Source organism: Urocitellus parryii, chromosome 5 (assembly GCF_045843805.1).
Source record: "Urocitellus parryii isolate mUroPar1 chromosome 5, mUroPar1.hap1, whole genome shotgun sequence".
Lineage (NCBI taxonomy): Eukaryota > Metazoa > Chordata > Mammalia > Rodentia > Sciuridae > Urocitellus > Urocitellus parryii.
This window is the reverse complement of record NC_135535.1, coordinates 179,257,908-179,278,308: the sequence shown is the minus strand read 5'-3', so window position 1 is coordinate 179,278,308 and position 20,401 is coordinate 179,257,908. Positions and strand designations below refer to the sequence as shown.

The 20,401-nt window shown below is 34.1% G+C and overlaps 1 protein-coding gene across 3 annotated transcripts in view; it reads left to right on the top strand.

Moving 5' to 3' along the window:
* The window catches only part of LOC144254908 (cytochrome P450 2C18-like), a 34,231-nt gene that overhangs the window by 10,635 nt on the left and 3,195 nt on the right, over positions 1-20,401 (top strand). The window contains exons 4-9 of one of the 3 annotated variants that reach the window (XM_077798762.1): positions 305-465; positions 2,327-2,503; positions 4,568-4,645; positions 9,460-9,601; positions 12,372-12,559; positions 19,557-19,698. In XM_077798762.1, coding sequence (XP_077654888.1) covers positions 305-465; positions 2,327-2,503; positions 4,568-4,645; positions 9,460-9,601; positions 12,372-12,559; positions 19,557-19,698 — 888 coding nt within the window. The remainder of the gene's footprint in view (positions 1-304; positions 466-2,326; positions 2,504-4,567; positions 4,646-9,459; positions 9,602-12,371; positions 12,560-19,556; positions 19,699-20,401) is intronic. The other 2 variants (XM_077798764.1, XM_077798763.1) reach the window with 2 other exon arrangements.

Below are 20,401 nucleotides of genomic sequence, written 5' to 3'. Positions count from 1 at the left end.
TTTAAAGTGATCTTCTAAAATGTTTTCCAAAATACATGCTTCTTTGGATTAGAATAGCTTAAAACACAGTCGATTTGAATGGAGCATTAGGAAGATCATTATCAAATTGTCTAGAAGGTAAAATTCAATTCAAGATTATAGCAAAATGGATAATGATTTTTAGCATGCTGAATATATTCATGTCAAGGGAATTTCTAGATAGATATTGCTTAGAGTTTCTACAATTACCTTCCCCTGTTATCTCTAAGAGAAATATACTTTAATGTATTTTTCATGTGAATTTTCAATGTTTCCACTTCTTTAGCCTCACCCTGTGATCCCACTTTTTTCCTGAGCTGTGCTCCCTGCAATGTGATCTTCTCCATTATGTTCCATAATCGTTTTGATTATAAAGATCAGCATTTTCTGAACTTATTGTGGAAATTAAATGAAAATGTGGCTATTCTGAGCTCCCCATGGATCCAGGTGAGAAAAATCCTACCCCTTCTTCTTGAGAAAACATTTATGTTCTTACTTTGGCAAGTCAAAACTTCTAGTGCTCCAAGCAGTGAAGTGAGTCTAAACACCACAGTCTAACCCAGAGTTTGGTGTCATGTAGTGAGCATCAGGAAAATATAACTGAGTCCTTCACTTTATGAACAGGAAAATGAATATCCACATGTAGAGATGACATGCAAACTTATTGGCTTCAGGCCAGTGCTTTTCCTAATACCCCATAAAGCCATATATTTGTAAAGTACTTTGGTGACAACAATTAAGGAAGGTCATGGCACTCAGTGGACACCCAGACCTCTGTGGAGAACTTATCATTCACAAGGTCTGCACTCCAAAAACCACTTGGAAATGTCATCACGTTCCTTGGCACAAATACAGTTATTTGATTCTTGACAAAGGATCCAAAACATATGTTGGAGAAAAGATACCTTTTTAACAAATGGTGCTGGGGAAACTGGAAATCCATATGTGATAGAATTAAATTGAACTCCTATCTCTCACCCAGCAAAAATCTCAACTCAAAGTAGATCAAGGACCTAGATGTTAAACCAGACCCCTGTACCTACTAGAAAAAAGAAGTAGGCCCAGCTCTATCATGTTGGCTTGTGAGATAAGCATAATGTCTTCAGCAAAACTCCTAAAGCATAATATATAAAATCTAGAATCAATAAATGGGATGGTATCAAACTAAAAACTTCTTCACAGTAAAGGAAACAATCAAGAATGTGGAGGGAGTCCCTACAGAATGGGAGAAAATCTTTGCTACCTGCATATCAGAGCATTAATGCTAGGATATAGAAAGAACTCAAAAAACTTAACACCAAATTATCAAATAACCCAATAAATAAGTGTGCAAAGGAACTAAACAGACACTATTCCAAGGAAGAAAAATGAATGTTCAAAAAATATATGAAAACATGTTTAACATCTCTAGCAATTATGAAATGCAAATTAAAACTACACTGATATTTCATCTTACTTCAGCCAGAATGGTAATAGGGTTAAGTTAATGAAATGATGGCATTTCCATGTGTATAGCCCTCAACAAACATTTTTACCTTATGCTTAGCTGGCAGTTTCTGTATTCTTCATAAAAGTTAATTGTGAAATCTTCGGAATTCTACTAACTACTCTTGTGCGTGGTTACTTCATCCATAGTATTCCCAGCAGTGTTTCACAGTATTTTCAAAACCTTCTGCATTCTCTGGTATTTACTCCATTTCTGAGGCTGCTTTATATAAGGAAAAGCAGCGAGCGGCATTGTGCTCTCTTTTTCATTTTTTAGGATTTCTTTTTCTTTTTAGTTATATATAACAAAAAGATTCCCTTTGATGTAATTATAGAATGATGGAAAAATGTGTTCTAATTCAGTCCCCACTACTTCCCCTGAGCCTCCCCCTGTTGGCTTCTCTCTACTGAGCATAATTCATAATCTCCAAGGATTGTACTCTTTCCCTGAATACCGAAACTCCCTGAAACTCTCTTCTCATCTACAAAGCATCAAACATGGTAATTCACATCAAGCTATATTTCCAGATTGTACAGAAAGATTAGACTCAAAGTAGAGAGAATTTATATAAACTTATTTTTATATCTAAAGATGATGTATGAATATAGAAAAGGTTATCATTTCTGATCCCCTGGTCATAGTTGTGCCCCTTAAATCTTTCTTTAAGCTTGGGTATTAGTGTGTATGTACAGTGAAAACTTCTCCCTTAAGGTGGAAACCAATTTTTAATTGTTAAAGTTATAGTTTCTAAGATGGACTAGTCATAATCATAATATTCATCTTTTTCTTATCTGTTTCTAATAAAAAAAAATTATTTTGTAGGTCTGCAACACTTTTCCTTTTCTCATTGATTATTTCCCAGGGAGCCATAAAACATTCCTTAAGAATGCTGCTGACACAAAACAGTATTTTTTGGAGAAAATTAAAGAACACCAAGAATCTCTAGATATCAACAATCCTCGGGACTTCATTGACTATTTCCTGGTTAAAATGGAAGAGGTAAAATGTGAACAACAGCTCAGTTATCTGATTGCTTCTACATTTTGTGGTTCATTGATTAATCTATGGTTACTGGGGCTAGTTCAGTGGTCAGGCAAGACATTCTTGACAATCACTTTAAGCATATCTTGTTTTTATAGATATGCATCATAGAAGAATTAAAAATGAATTGTTAAATAGCTAGAATACATGAATCATGTTCTATAGATACTAATAATCTACCTGATGAAAGACAAAATCCACACCTCAGGTGAAAAGAAAATAATTATAGACAAGCTAAAAAATATAAAATTGGCACCACAAAATGTGAATTGAAATAATTGTTCCTTACTCAGTTTTGGGGAGAATGGAAAACTGTACAATGACCAGCCTGTGTAATGGCCCCTTAGTGATCCAGATCAAGTGACCAAAAGATACAAAGGTGGTTTTTGTAGGACAGGATCCCTGTTGCCCATTCTAACTAAGGTCAACTAGATGCAGCAGGGAATGTAATCCAGTATCCTCACAGCTACCTGCAGTGGGTACTGCTCTATGGGGAAGAGTAGCTGGTTCATGAGACACTGAGATTTATAAGAAATTTTCTTAATCAAATATTTCCCTTGATAACATAGTTTTCAGCTCGGTTCCAGAGTTTCAAAACAGTTGCTTTAGACAGTTCATACTAAGTCAGTAGTTGTTCCTCTGGAAGGACTGATACCTGGACCGTCCTATTCTACCATCTTTGAGTCATTACTTCTGTACGGTCATGTTTTTTAAAGGTTTTTTTTTACACATTAGAATTATCTATAAGGGTGGGGTGTATTGTGATATAGTCATACATGGACATGGCACAAATTTATCAGTTTCTTTCCCATATACTTCCCATTTCCTTTCTTTTCTCCCTGCCTCATTCCCTTTACCTACTGTCTTTGTCTTTTTTCCATTTTGACAATGTCCTTTTCTCTCTAGCTACCACATATGAGAGAAAACATATGACCCTTGACTTTTGAGTCTGGTTTATCACACTGAGCATTATGTTCTCCAGTTCCATCTGTTTCTTTGAAAATGACATTTTATTCTCTAAGATTGAGTGGAACTTCATTGTGTATACATACCACATGATCTTTACCCTTCCATCTGTTGGTGGATTCATAGGTGCATTTTCAAACATTTCTTTTTGTTTCTTTTTTTCCATTTATTTTTGTTGCTGGATTACAGTTGTGAATTGTGATAGGATTTGTTGTTACATATTTATACATGCACCCAATATAGCAATGTCATTCAGCCAAAATCATTTTTCAGTATTTCCCCTTTCTGTTACCTCCTCACTTCCCCTGAACCCTTTCTTCTACTAATTTTCCATTGATTTTCATGAGGTTTTCCCCAACTGTTTTTCCTTATTTAATTCCTTAGGATAATTATGGAGGAGTGGTATAGCTGGGTCATATTGTGCTTCCAGTCCTAGTATTTGAGGAACCTTCATAAAGATTTCCATAGTGGCTGTGCGAATTTACAATCCCAGCAACAGTGTAAAAGTATTTTTTTCCCATCTGTGTCATCTGTGGCATTTATTATTTTTTGTGTTCTTGAGGATTGCCATTCTAAATGGGGTGAGGTTAAATATCAGGGTCTGAAAATTTGAATTTCCTTAATTGCTAAAATGCTATTTTTTCGTATACTTGACCATTTGTATTTCTTTGTTTGAGAAGTGTGTCTTTAGTTCATTTGTGCACTTATTAAATGTTAGGGTTACTTGTGTATTTTGGTGTTAAGTTTTTTGAGTTATTTATGTATTGTGGATTTTTTAAAGAGAGAGAGAAGAAAGAGAGAAAGAGAATTTTTTAATATTTATTTTTCAGTTTTTGGTGGGCACAACATCTTTATTTTATTTTATTTTTTATGTGGTGGTGAGGATCGAACCCAGTGCCCCGCGCATGCCAGGCCAGCGCATTACTGCTTGAGCCACATACCGAGCCCCTACATTATGGATATTAATCCTCTGCAGGAAGAGTAGCTTGCAATTTTTTTTCTCCCATTCTGTATGTTGTCTTCACATTCTTATTTATATCCTTTCTTGTGTTTAAGAAAAATAAAAAGGAGACACAGAGACAAGATGCAGAGGCAGGAAAAGAAGTGGATGCTTGTCCAAGTGGCCACTTTAAGGTACTAATGACCTAATACACATTAGGTAGCATAACTTCACCCCTCTGGCCTTGCAGATTGCAGTCCACATGGACTTTCTCTTGGTTTGTCTCTGCTCAACTCCTATGGATTTATTTGGCAGATATTTAATGTTATTAATACTTCTTAAACTCAGGGCTTTCCACTGTAGTTTCAGCTTCCTGCTCACATCATGCATTGCCCTTTCAGGGGCTCTCTGCACAGAAATCTGACCCTGCTCCAACTTGCTGGTCTCCCAGATCATCCTTTGAAATCTTGGAGGAATCCTTCATGACCCCCTAATTCCGTCAGCTTGCATGAATGCAATACCAGCACTACATGTTTGACACCAAGATTTGTCACCATCTGGATCAACAACCAAGCCTCCAGAGACCGTGGCTATGAAGGTCTCCCTATCTGCATCATCCTGCACATTGAAATATCTTCTTAGCTCCTTGTACAAGTAGGGTATTCCCAAGGTTTCTTCTCAAAGGAATTTTCACATTGACACCTTAAGACTGAGATGGGTGTGGTCTTCCCAATTCCTGAGAGGCACTCAAGCCATCTTTCCTATTGTCCTTTTTAAAACTACTTAGCATCCATTTACTGGCTATAATCTTTTTAACAACCACAAATTCTGTAGCCCCAGTTTTACGTGGACTTTTCTGCTAACCTACAATTTTTCAAACCTTTCTGCTTTTATTTCTTCTTCTGATTATCACAGTACACTTGACTGAAAGTCACTAGCAATATCCATGACCCGGTCTGAATGCTGTAAAGCCTTAAAATTTCTTCTGCCTGATAACTAGTTTAGCACTATTACATTCATCCTCACAGAAAGGCTAAGGACCTGGGCAAAATGTAGACAATTTCTTTTCTGGAACATAACACGAACATGAAGCAGTTCAGGACCTGGCTATCAGAAAGCAGAGAGTTTTACGCACCAAGGACAAAATATAAACCCAAAGCCACACCCTAATGAACCCTCTTACAGCTATCTATAATTTCTGCTCATCTGGAAAGATTTTTATTGATTTTTAATTCTGAAGGATAGTTTTGCCTGATATAGTAATTTTGATTGGCAATCATTTTTTTTCCAAGGCTGGGAATTCCATTTCCTCCTATCTTTTACTTTCTCAGCTAAGAAATCAGAAGTAATTCTGCCTTGATTACCTCTAATGTGACATGATATTATCTCTTGAGGCTTCTAAAAATTGTTTTTTTATGTTTCTTAGGTATTTAAGTTTGATGAGTCCGGTAGACGTCCTTATTTTATCTTTTTTATTTGGCATTATTAATGTCCTCTATTTGGAACCTCTCTCACTCCAAAGATGTGAAAATTTCACTGAAAATGTTACGCATGTCCTTAACTTTTATCCCAGTTCCTTCTTTAATTCCAAAGATTTCCTGGATTTCTTTATATTGTGAACTGGGTTTCTTTTCTTTTCTTTTCTTTATTGCATTATTGCTGATTGAGTTTTAAAGTTCATACACCTTGTCTTAAATATCTAAAATTCTTCCTTTCACGTGGTATAATTCATTGGTGAGATTTTTAGCGGAATATTGATTTGATTTGCTTAATTTTTTATTTTCAGAATTTCTGTATATTCTTTATTTAGATTCTCTTGTTCTTGAGATGCTCTTTCACTTCTTACATTTTCTCTCCTCTTTAATTCCTTAGGCATACTTTGAATTCATTGACAATTTTAGTCATCTAAATTTGTGAATTCAGTTATTGGTAAGTTACATATTTTTGTGGGTATCCTATTGTCCTTTTTGCTCATGTTATCTGGGGTCCTATTTTGTTCATCTGTTAAGAGGGTTTCCTCTTGCTGTTTTATGTGAGGGTCTTTCTAAGTAGTGATAATAAGCCCATGACTTAGCTTCCCCACATCTAATTATTATAATTTAAAAACATTAATTCAATCATTGGTATCATTGGACCCCTTTGAAAGGAGAGAATCATCACTCCTACAATGGTAATTTAAGAGCAATCTAATGTTTACAGAAGTCATTATTACTGATCACTACAACTCTATTGACTAAAGAGTATTGGTTTATAATAGGCTGAGAAGATCAAGTGTTAATAGTAGTATATTAAATTTTGTCCGGAAAAACTGATAAATTAAAAATAAAGACATTAGAATAAAAAGGGAAAAAAGAGGGTGTTGGAGGAAATGGAGACACAAGTTAAAATGAGGTGAATATAAAGGATGAAGGATATGAGAAAGTAAAGGATATCAGAGAGAAGAAATGGTATATTAAGAGAGAATCCAATTAATTGACAAAATACATAAAATAATTCTGGCAAAACACAAAATTTGGGCAGACACTAGGACAGAGTATCAAGTAGTTGGTGCAACTTCTGTCTTTTTGAAAATTTATTTTCCTTGCTCAGTTTTTTGAAATGGAGGCGTTCACCTCCAGAGTTTCAGTTGCAGAATCTCCTAGGAGGAAGAATGTTTTCCCCCATTCTGGTTTAGTGTCCCCTTTATGGCCAGACTGAGTCACAAAATGGGAACTCACCAACTGACTAAATAGTACAGCATAATTGGCTAATTGGTCTTGGGTAATCTATAAGCAAGTGTATCAAGACCCAGTAAAAAAATCTAAAGTGAAGAAAGGGGGAACATGAAAAAAAAATAGTGCAATATGAAAGCCAAAGGTTAAATTTCAGGGATTTGTAGTTTAACACTTAAGAAGTTCAAACATTATTTTTTGAAAGCTTTCATGGTTTTCCTACTTAACTCTGTCTACTGGGGGATGCTGGGGAATTCTCCCATTCTAAATCAATCAATCTATCTATCTATTATATATATACATATATATGTATTATATATGTATATATATAATACATATATATATATATATACCCAATGTAATATTATTCATTGTAATATGTGATATTATAATTTGTTATATTCTGTGCTCCAGTAATTCCCCCAAGCCCTCCTCTCTTTTCTACCTTTGCTCTACTTTATTGGTTTACCTTCTATTTCTTCTCTCTCTCTACCCTCTTCCAATAAGCAAAAATATTGAACTTTTGACTTTCTGAGTCTGGCTATTTTTTAGTGTGATATTCTCTAGTTTCATCCATTGATCAAAAAATGTTACAATTCCATTTTTCTTTATGGCAGAATGAATATTGTGTATATTTATCACATTTTCTTTATCTTAATTAAAAATAAAAATCATAACTCTTTATTAGACTGTCAATTGAGGGGCATCTAGGATATTTCCATAACTTGGTCATTGTGAATTTCACCACTATCAACACAAGTATGCATGTATCACTATAGAATACTTACTTTAGTTCTTTTGTGTAAATACCAAAGAGTAGAAGAGCTGAATCATATGAAGTTTCCATTCCTGTTTTATGCAGATCTGTACACTGCTTTGCAAAGTGATAATACCAATTTTCAGTCTTGCTAAAAACATATGAGTGTACCTATCCCCTGATATCCTCCAAAGCAATTAATTTTATTTGTATTCTTAATAGTTAACATTCTAAGTGAAGTGTAATTAAATTTCAGTTTAACTTTGTCAGTTCCCTGATCATAAGAGATATTTAAACACACACACACACATTGGCCATTTGCATTTCTTCTTTTGAGAAATGTCTGTTTAGTTTGTTTGCCCATGGACTAATTGGGTCATCTGGTTGTTTGATATTAAGAATTTTTTTAGTTATTTATATATTCTAAATATTAATCCTTTTTCAGAAAAGTACCTGAAAAAAAATTTCTCCACTTCTGTTGGCTCTTCATGCTCCTGTTTTTTTGTTTTTTTTTGCTGTGAAGAAGTTTTTTTTTTTTTTAATTTAATGCCATGCTGTTTATTGATTCTTGGTTTTTCTCCTTGAGCTTTAGATATATTATTCAGGAAGTTGGTTTTTTGTGTCAATGTGTTAGAATCCTAACCTAACATTAGATTTTCTGTGAGCCATCTCAGAGTTTCTGGTCTAATTCCTGTATCAATTATCCACTTTGAGTTTACTTTTGTGGAAGGTGAATTATAGTAATCAGTTTTCATTCGTCTACATATGGATATCCAGTTTCTCATCATTACTTATTAAAATAATCTCTTTTCTGCAACATGTTTTTGGCAGCTTTTTCAAGTACCAGATGACTGTGTCTATGTGAATTTGTCACTGTGTCTTTAATTCTGAATCATTGTTCTTCATGTCTTCAAATACCATGCCTTCATCAGAGACTCATGTGTCTTCCATTTTCCTTCACTATGTGTTATAGATTTCATGTGACTTGTTCCCTCCGAAACATATGTTGAATGTAGCAGTGTTGAGAGGTGCTGGCAAAAAATAAACCTCTATTTTTTATAAATCACCCAGTTTCATGTAGTATGATATAGCAATAACAACAACAAAAGAAGTAAAATATTGTACTTATACTAGCTTTTATGTTCGCGATTAAATCTTGAATTCTCAAAATAATTTTTGTCTTACCTATACTGTGTCTACATTTTGAGTAGAAACAAGAAAAGAGAAGTGGCACCAACAGACACTTGCTTGTATTTTATTGATAAGAAATACATTGCATGTCCTTCCTAGTTACAAAATGGATGGTGAACAGAATATTTAGGTAACAAGGTTCAAGAGGGTAAGAAATGGAGATTTGGTCAATTAATCTGTAATTTACCATATCACACAGTACCTTTTTATAGTATTTTATAGCACTTTAATAACATTGTATTATTTTGTGTCTATGTTGACTTAACTTTATAACCATCTGATTTCTTTTGAAGTTATTATAATTATGTACTAAATTATTTGTGAAATAAGTGCATTAAATTATTTCTAGGAAAAGAACAAGCCACAGACTGAATTTACCACTGAAGCCTTAGTAAGCCTTTTGAATGATCTGTTTGGAGCTGGAACAGAGACAACAAGCACTACTCTGAGATGTGGACTCCTGCTCCTGTTGAAGCACACAGAGGTCACAGGTATGACTGCAGATGGTGACCAGGGTGCATTTCACTGCAGAAATTTGAAAAAAACCACTGCTAATATCCTCTGTCTTATTTCTCTTGAAAACTTTCTTTAGTGAAATTTCTGTGCCACTTGTTATGATTAATCCAAAGTTAATGAAGGGATAAAAAATAAGAGAACATTGCACAATACGGGACAGTGACTGAGAGAAGTGAAGGACAGCATGGGCAGTAGCAAGGCAGTGGAGCTCTGGTCATGTCTGCATGCCTCTGGGATGTGATTGCAGCATGCAACAGCCAGCATGAGTTGGCCTAAGACTGCATGTTGGACTTCCTAAGGAGAAGCCACTTGGATTATTCTGAGGGTTCTTGCAAGATTTCTGTGGAATTCTTTTCTTATTCTGAAAACTTCATGCTCTAGTTCTAGATCAGGAAAATCATAATTCTTTATTGGAGTATAAATAGAAGCTTTAGAAAGTTAATGAGGTGGCAGGGATATTACTATAGTCTGAGAAGTTTTCTAAAAGTTTAGAACACTAAACTTTATTTTTTTAATTGTTGCTACTTAGAAGGTGTGCCTAAAGGATTTCATTATTCCAGAAGTGTGTTTCCATTAATTTTATCCTTTTTGAGCAACGCTACTTAGACATGTACCTTTAAAGAGTTCGAGTAATGCATAGCAGATTACAAGCAAACACCATCTTTTCCTGTTGCAGGACCCCATTATAAAGTAATCACAAATGAGAGTTACTCCTTTTAACATGGGAAAAGAGGAAAAGAGAAAACAGCCAACAGACTTCAACAAATTTCTGAAACACAGAGAACAGAAGGAAGGGACGTAACTTAGCAGAGAGTATCAAGCTACATCTTCTATGTCAGAAGAAAAAGTTGTATTAGTGTAGAAATGCCAATCTGTGTACCTAAAAATATCCATAAAGTTCAGCATTTAGAAACACCACATGTCAAACAAATTAGGGGAAATTGAGGCAAAAACATAGGAGTCCCTCTATGCTCCAGTGCCCTCCTCTACAACCTCTTTTATGAGTTAAATGTTTTCTCTCATAAGAAGAGAGATTTACACTCTAGAGAAACTGATGCTAGCAGGTCCTGTATCAATTTTAGAACATCAAAGTCATGTTAAAAATTATATAAACATCAAAAGTAAGCCATATATTATTTTCATAATATTATGAATTAGAAGGATATTAGAGTTCTAAAGAGCAACTGTTATTTTGTGTGTTAATAGAAAATGCAAGACCATATGTGGTGGCACAAGCTTAGAATCCCACCTATTAGGAGGTTGAAGCAGGAAGTTGAGGCAAATTCAAGGCTAGAGTAGGCCAGCATCTTTCAAAATAAAACAAAAGGTCTGGGGGTGTGGCTCAAAGAAAGAGGATCTGGGTCAGTCCCCAGGACAAATAAAACAACACAAAACACAAAAACAAAAACCACTACCAAAACCAACCAAACTACCAAAAAACAATCCCCAAACAACAGCAAAACCAAAACATCAACAAAAAGAAAGGAAAAATGTTTTTACATCCATCTTTGTTACAAAATGTATCCCCTTTTCTCCCTTTCACAGAAAGATATTAGAGTATATGCTCCATCCAAATATTCAAAATCAAGGCAGAGGTAGTCACAGGTTCCTGGAATCAAGAGACCATATGTATAAGGAGGGGAGTTTAAGGGAAGGTCCTGGGAACTAGGCCTAGGAAACAACCAATTGTCCATATTAAATAGATAAAGCAGGTGTAATCAAAGGAAAGCAAAATAAAAGAGAAAATTTGAAACATTTAGTAAATTAATACTAGGAGTTTGAAACATCAACCTAAGCGTATGGATACAATATAAGCAACTACAAAATTAGGAATTGGTATATGTTGTTCAAATATAGGTTAAACATATGCAATGAATGAAACATATACTGTTACTTTACAGGACAAAATTGATTATGCAGTCATAATGTTGTAACAAAATATATTTATATAATAAAAAATTGTGATCAATATATATAGGAGTAGAGAGTGAAAATATGTCAGCTATGTGAGTGTATATATTTATTTGTGGTATGTATTTTGCATGGAGTAGATTTGGATCTTAATGTTTCTTTTGAGGAACTCATTAAAAATTGTCTAAACTTGGATAAATCAAGGAACGAAAATATATCATTATTCAAAAGTAAGAACATTTCAGAAGATATTTTTTAAATGATTCAAAAAGTCTACAATTAAGGAATGAGTGACTGAAAAGGGTCCCACAGAAAAACACAAACACACTCATACACAAATATACACATGCACAGAGACATGCATACATATCCATTAGTAGAATTTAATTCTATAATGTCATATATTATTTTGGTGTAAAATTATGTTTCTTGTTTTTCTTTCCATGATGATATTAATTATTTAATTACTTATGTGATGACTTGATTTTTTAAACTTTTCATAGTTTCTATTTCTATTTGCTATCATAGATGCTAGAATTTATAGATATATTTTAATACCTAGCTTTTAGGAGATTCATGAATGTATATGACTCCTATATACTTATGTGTATGTATATATGTGTTTTTATATGTGTATCAATACTTGTTGATAAGTATTGATAAATAGAGAAAGTATTATGGTGATCTTTTTACATGTACAGAAGTGCTTGTTGCATATAAGTCATGTCTATAATAACTTTTGGATACACACACAATGCCTCACATAACCCTGAATTATTTTAAGAAATATATTATTTTTCTCTTTTCCATTTGTTCTTATTTGTTTCTTACCAGCTAAAGTCAAGGAAGAGATTGACCATGTGATTGGCAGACACCGCAGTCCCTGCATGCAGGACAGGAGCAGTATGCCCTACACAGAAGCTGTCCTGCATGAGATCCAGAGATACATTGACCTTGTTCCAACCAATACACCCCATGCAGTGACCTGTGATATTAATTTCAGAAACTACTTCATTCCCAAGGTAAGATTCTTTTTCTCACATGGAAGTCCCCATCTTTGCAGTGTGGCCCCAATCCTTGCCAACACAGGATAAGAGAAGTACAAAACTCACCCATGCAGCCAGACTAGGTCATGAGGCTCCATAATTGTTCCTGACATCCAGCAAGGTGAACTCTCCTGATTTCTTTTGCTCCTTCAAGTTTGTTTTGTCTACTCTCAACTGTGTGTATTTCCAAACCAATTTTAGAAACAGTTTGTGAATTTTCTAAAACACTCTCCAGGGATATTTTTCAGCATGCTATTAAATCGGTAAATCAGTTTGGAAAGAATTGGCATCTTGACATGTTGAATATTTCCGTTAAAGAACATTGTGTATGTTCTCATTTTCTTTCAGTTTTTAAAATTTTTTTTCCAATAATGTTTTGTTTTTAATAGAGTGGTTTCTATACTTTTTGAGAAATTTTTAATTAGGTAATTAATATTTTGAAAGCTACTAGAAATTGTCCAATTTAAATAATGCCTTTTCGAATTTGTTGTTCTTGGCACATGGACATATTGTTACAGTTTTATTTAATGACTTTATATCTAGAATTCTTGTTAACTTTTTAAATCATTAATAATAATTTGTCTTTAGATTCTTTTGGAAATTCTTATGTATATTATCCTTCCATCTTGTTAGTTGTATCTGTTATTTTCCATTTCTAGTGACCTTAATTTCTGTTTCTTACATTATTGTTCTTGCTTGCATTTCCAACACAGTGTTGAACAGAAATGGTATGTTGAACATGCTTTTAATCATTATTTTTTTATTCTAGCAGAAGGTTAAGGTTTAACAATATACTATTCAGTGTGATGTTATATATACATTTGGGCAGATATTCTTGATCAGATGAGGGAAGGCTTCCTTTTCTTATACTGTATCATTTGTTTAACACTAATGTATAATTTTATCAAATAGACTCCCTGCATCCATTGATCATGTGTTTATGATCATATATGTTGGTCCTTTCTCCTCTAAATATGCATATTATAAGTACTGGCACACAGCAGAATTTGATCCACAATTTGATAAAGACTTTTTCTCTTCCCATATTTTTTATCAGTGCATTATTTTTGTACATATTGATGGAATTTACTGTTACATATTTGTGCATGCACACAATACAGCCAATATCACTCCCCAGTCTTTTGTATTCATATTTTTGACAGATTAGTCTCCAATTTTTCTTATTGAAATGACATTGTCATATCTCTGTCAAAGTAATGCTGGCCTCATAAAATGAGGGAGATCATATTTCCTACTTTGAGACTATTTTCATTGCCTTTCTGTACTCCTACTTTCTTTTTGTGGCCTCTTAGTTGTATCTTTGGATTGCCTGGTAATATTTGCCTAAGCACATTTGCACGATTGCAGGGGGAACCTCAGAGGTTGGCTTATAGCTGTGGTCAGTTTTCAGCTGTGTTAGTCAACAACTCTGAGTCAGGTCAGGAGGTGTTGTAGCATTCTGACTACCAGGTAGGGGAGGAGAGAAAACTTTCTGGAAAAAAGATAAACATTACCTGATAACAGCTTTCCAATGAGTCTAACATACACTTTCTATTTTTATTTAGACTTTCTGGTCAATATATTCCAAGCTACTCTATTTCACTTAAAGCCAGAACATATTACTAATGCAGGTTACCACTGATAGAACTAAAATTTGTGTTTTCATGGTGGAGAAAAAATTACAATTATAGTAAGGTTAGAAACACTCTTTTCATCTTCTGGGGAAGACTTTCCTGAGAGGTGATGGGCCTTGAGCTGGTGATGACAGATTTCATACAAGAGTTAGATTTTTTTCAATTTATTCTTATTTTTCAGCAAATAATACAAGCAGGATATCTTTTATGCCTGGCGTTTTTTGAGTAAAGAGGGTCCAGAAACCAAGGAAATGAGCTTTTCCTTTCTGCATGGTAGAATTCAGTGAAAGGAGTTTGCTCACTGCATACCTTATTCTAATGACCCCTTATGAATTATAAAAAAAAAAAAAGTTCTGCTGTCATGGGATTGAACACTCTGCAAGGCAAACATAATTATCTAAGGTAACTTAGCAAACTTCTTCTCTAATGGTCCAGATAGTAAATATTTTAGTCTTTTACATGATGGGGTCTCTCCTGTCACTTTTTTTCCTCTGCCATAGCTACACAAAAACCCTCATAGATGATATGTAAATGAGTGAAAAACATGTGTTCCAATAGTTATGAACAGTGATTCTTGTAATTTCCATGTCAGAAAAGATGCATATTTTTCAATTTAAAAAGTTACTAGATAAAAGGCAGTATGTGAACAGATGACAGACTGGATTTGGATGGATTGTGATTTACAAATTACTGGTCTGAGCTCTGCTCATAGAACTTTCTGAATGATAGAAATGTTCTATATCTCTGTTACCCAATACAGTAGTTACTAGCCATATACACCTTTTCAGTGCTTATGATATGATTAGTGCAAGTAAGGAAATGAAATGAATTCATTTTAACTTATGTGAACTCATTTTAAATTTATGTATATTTTAGTTTAATTTTATCTAATTTAAATTTAAATATGTGGCATGAGATTATTGTGTTGGACAGCACATATCTTAGGCTTCTTCCAAGTAGAGTTCAGTATCTTTCATCATCTGTGGATGAGGGGCAACAAATAAATAGTGGCAATAAATCTTAGTGTTCTACAGCACATTAGGATAATTTTAGTTTACAATAATCTATTATGTATCTTATAAATGGCCAGAAGAGACGAGTTCAAATGTTACCAAAGAAACAAAAGGTGATGAAAATGCTACTTGCCCTGATTTGATCATTATGCATGTATACATCACACCGTAATGAGTACATTAAAAAAATTGTTCACCACTGAAAGGCCTGCAAAAAAAAATGCATTTTACTGCTGTCTCACAGAGTTGCCAATGTGGAACAGAGTTTGAGTGAATCAATTATATTCTTTTTTTATTCCACTTTCTTTGAAATAATCATTTATTTTGCTAAAAATATTCATGTATTTTATTCTCTTATATAATATTATCCTGCATTACCCCATTGGGAATATCATAAATATCTATAGTGCATACATCATAATACCTTTCTAAAATGTTAAATAGTCTAACAATGGAGCAATTTCACCTCTAAGACAGATGTTCATACTTAATAACTGAATCAGAAAGGTTGAAGACAAAAAAACTGCCCTGTCTCCCCCCACATATCACATGCATATAATATTTCCTTTTAGTCTCTTCTAAAAGAATCGGGTACCACCTTCTGTCAACTGCATCCAATAAAATAAAACGTGAGGCAGCTACTTAGAAATGCAAGTTACCTTAATCTAATGATTTATCTTACCTAAGAATAGGGAAAACTTACTTCAGTATGAACTCTAGCTCTGCAACTCTTACTGTTACTCTTGGGTACATGTCCAATCCCTTTGAGTCTTGGCTTTCTCATTGGCACACTGTTGATAATGCATTATTTGCTTCATTATAATGCTGTAAGAATTGAGCCAGATACACCCATTTTGAAGAATAATTTGGCAGTATCTATTAAAATAAAAAATGTGTAAATCAGGCACAGTGGTATTTACCTATAATCATAGCAATTCAGGAAGTTGAGACAGGAGGATTGCAATTTCAAAACAAAACTCTATCTCAAATGATAAACAAATAAAAATAACTGGAGCTGGGAATGTAGCTCAGTTGTTAAGCACCCCTCATTTACATCTCTGGTACATATTTAAAAATGCAAAGCAAATATAAAATGTATATACTATGATGTGGAAAGTCCAAATTTTGGCATATACTCCATGTACAAATAGGAATATCCAATATGTTCTCATTACATAGTTGCTTGTCACAAAGAAATCTTACAAATTGCCTAATGCTTATCAGCAGTGTACTAGTACATTTGTGTTATTCAGGATATATACTGTGGATGTATATATCAACATATCTAAAAATTTTTATTGACTACAAAATGAAAATACAGTGGAATATCTGCTAGTTGGATGAAAAATAGCAAAGTAAGAAGTTGCATAATCCTGTTACATAGAGATCTACTTGCTTTACATGCATAGATTAATTATGAAGAAATATATTACTAATTGGTGGCAACAGTTGTTTCTGAAAAGTCCAAATTATGTTCTGTGGTAAAGTGAGAGGGAGACTTATTTTTCACTATATATTCATTTTGATACAATGCCTTATTCTATTTTTATTTCTTTATTTGTGTTTTTTAGTTATACATGACAGTAGGTTGTATTTTGGGTGCCCAACAACACAAGAGTGGATAAAGAAAATGTGATATATATACACACAATGGAATATTACTCAGTCTATTTTATTTTTAATGGAGATCTAAGTAATGTGATGTAATATAAAATTCCCTCTCTCTTTTAGTTTTGTTGGTGCTGGTGATCAAACCCAGGACCTTGGGCATGCTAAGCAAGCATTCTGCTATTGAGCTATATCCCCAGTCTATAACTGACTCTCCTATGGGTACAGTCCACTGAGTTATGACAAATACATGCGGTGATGTAACCCCACAACAATTAAGTTATAATATATTGCTGGGCATGATGGTGTATAACTATAACGTCTGCTACTCAGGAGGCTGTGGCAAGAAGATTGCTTGTGCCCACAAGTTTGAAATCAGCCTAGACAGCATAGTGAGACACTGTGTCTATGTAATATGTCCATTACCACATAAAGTTTCTTCATCCTCCTACTACAATCAATCATACTTCCTCACTTCCAGGCCCTGGTGATCACAGATCTGCTTTCTGTACCTATGGTTGGATTTATCACAAAAGTCATATGATAGAATATGACAGAACAATACAGAATCAAATTTTTTTTTATCTCTGGCAGTTTTGCCTTCATTTATTCTTTCTCCAGTACTCTTCTTATATAGAACCAAGCTTCTTTTAAAATTTTTTTATTGACGTATGATAATTTTACAGAATAGAGTATTTCATTGTGGCTGATTCATGCATGCACATAACAATAACATCAATTTCACTCCCCAGTACCTTCCTGTGCCCTCCCCTCCTCCTACCCCGATCCCTTCCTTATACACTGCTGGTCTCTCAAATATTTTCATGTATCTCTGTGTTTTTTTAATGTAATGGAACCTGTTTTAGATTCATTTTCATTTTCATGTATTAATAGTTCATTCTATTTTATTACTGATCTCTGTTCCATTACAATGAATACCATGAATGTTTTTTTTTTCACACATAAGGAGATGGAAAATTTTGGTTGTTTCTAGCTTTGTTTTTTAAATATAATCAATATGAACATTTGTGTAAAAATGTTGAGGTGGAATATATTTCCTTTTCTATTGAGTAAATACCTAAGACTGAGATTATTGCATAATTTTTAACTTTATGCTAAACTGATAGAATCATTTTTTTCTTTTATAACTTGTGCTTTATTTCATACATTAAAAAGGGTATTTCCTGGCACAGGATTGCACAATTTATTCTTCTTTTATTAATTTTGATAATCCTAGCTCCTGCAATTAAGTTGTTGATTTATTTTAGGTTAATTATTGGTAATATCAAATAATGCTTATGAAACATGTTCCTTTGTTTTCTTCTCATTTTCTTGAGAGAAGATTTCTCTATGTTTCCCAGTCTGGCTCCAAACTCCTGGGTTCAAGCAATCTTAATTCCTTAGCCTTCATAACAGCTGGGGCTACAAGCACATGCCACCATGCCCAGCCTATCAGTTTCTCTAGGAAAAGTGCCCAGTTCTTCTAACACAACTTTTTGAAGACATATCTGTCTTTATATCCTCAGGAAACATTTGTATCTTCAGGAACCACCACATGATCTGGTACACCCCTCCTCGGCATTTTTTCTAAAGACTTAAAGTCAGCATACTAAAGTGAAACATGCACCATTTATGTAGCAGCATTATCCACAATAGTCAACATAAGATCCAGGTTGAATATCCATCAACAGATGAATGAATAAAGAATATGTGATACATATGCACAGTAGAGTTTTATTTATCCATAAAAAATGTAATTATGTCATTTTCAGGAAAACACACAGAAGCTGAAAGCATTATGTTAAGCAAAATATGAAACTCAGAAAGTCAAGGGACATTGTCTCCTGCTATCTGTAGAAGTTAGAAAAAAAACGAATAGGAAAAAAATCTATAGGAGATCTCATTACAATTGATGAAAATCAGTGGAGAAGACAAAGGGAACCGAGGGGGAGTTTAGAGGGGGGGAAAAGGAGAAGTACTAGGAAAGGATACTGACCAAATTATACTGTTAAATCATGTGCAAGTCTAAATGTAAAATAAAAAATCCCACTGTATGTATAATTGTAATGTACCAAAAAATGGGGAAAAATAAACATCCTCACATACTAACTAAAACAAAAATGGAATACTTAAAAAATTTTAGCCTTAATTGATAATCTTCACCAAATTGTTGAAAATGATGCTTACTTTAAATTTAGTATTGCTTTTGCATTGGGGGGTGTAAACCTAGGATTTATGTGAAAAAAGGACACCCCCACATTTCTAAGGAGAACCAAACATTGTGACCATGTCAAACATTGAGTTGTTTTTTGCCATACTTTTTATTATCTCAGAATCATCTTATAAACAATATCCTGGATATTTTAAGAGCCAAAAGTGACCTATTTTAAAGCATAATCCTACTCAATATGTGTGAAAACTAAAGTGATAAAATAGAGTATTGAGTAGGAGCAGACACCAGCATCCAAGTTTGATGTTAAGGAGAACAAAAGGTTTGGTGCTCAAGTACTTCAAATGCCATTGGGGACAATTTAGCAAGGTCATAGGCACTGTCCTTAAACTCATGCATTTTATTACTTGATGCCTAACTAAGAAATATCAGTGGTCTTCTTTGGACAAGGGTTTCTTATCATAACATTTGGACTAAGTAAAGTCCAACATTTCCTCTAGCTCCATGACTTCTTTAAAACTTGGTTTATCCGTGACTGTTTATTGCAGGGTACAACCATAATAACATCACTGACATCTGTGCTGCATGACAACAAAGAATTCCCCAACCCAGAGAAGTTTGACCCTGGTCATTTCCTGGATGAGAGAAGCAAATTCAAGAAGAGTGATTACTTCATACCTTTCTTAACAGGTAATAGAAATGTATTTGCATTGGTGCTTCAGGGGGAAAAAACACCTTCATGGGATCAGTTAAACTCACACAATGCTTATTTTGAGGGCTGGTAGAAATGTTCTTTGATCAGGAAAAAAACTCCTAGTGCCATGCACTGTGCAAGATCAAGCTACAACATCACTACTGGGTTGGACTACTGGGGCTTTGGGAAAATTGACTAGATCTTCCAAAGTAAGAAAGCTACAATGAGGGTAGATTTAATCATGCCTCAAAATACAACACTGCACTCCCAGAACTCTTCTTAGAAGATTAAATTCACCTCCACTATCCTCATCTTCCCTGTAAAAAGAACCTAACTTCACAACTTTGGTAAGTATATTTCATGTGGTGCCTCTCATTTTCCCCCTGAGCTCTAGGTATGATAAGTATCCACAGCATGCCATGGGCCACCAAAAGGGAACCACACTCCAGTTAGCCAAGCATATGAATAAATAGATTATTGTAATACAATATGACTAATCCCGTGGGAGAGAGCAAAAAAGGATTGGTTGTTCATGATGGCAGAGGGAGAAAATGCCTCTTTCCTGTTTACTCATAGCACACAGTGGGGCATAAAATAGATTGAGTGACATTCACATAAAAGAAAGGACATTAGAGCTGCCTTGTAAGAGGCAAAGAAAATAGACTGAAGAGAGACACAGCACTTTAAGGGAGACAATGA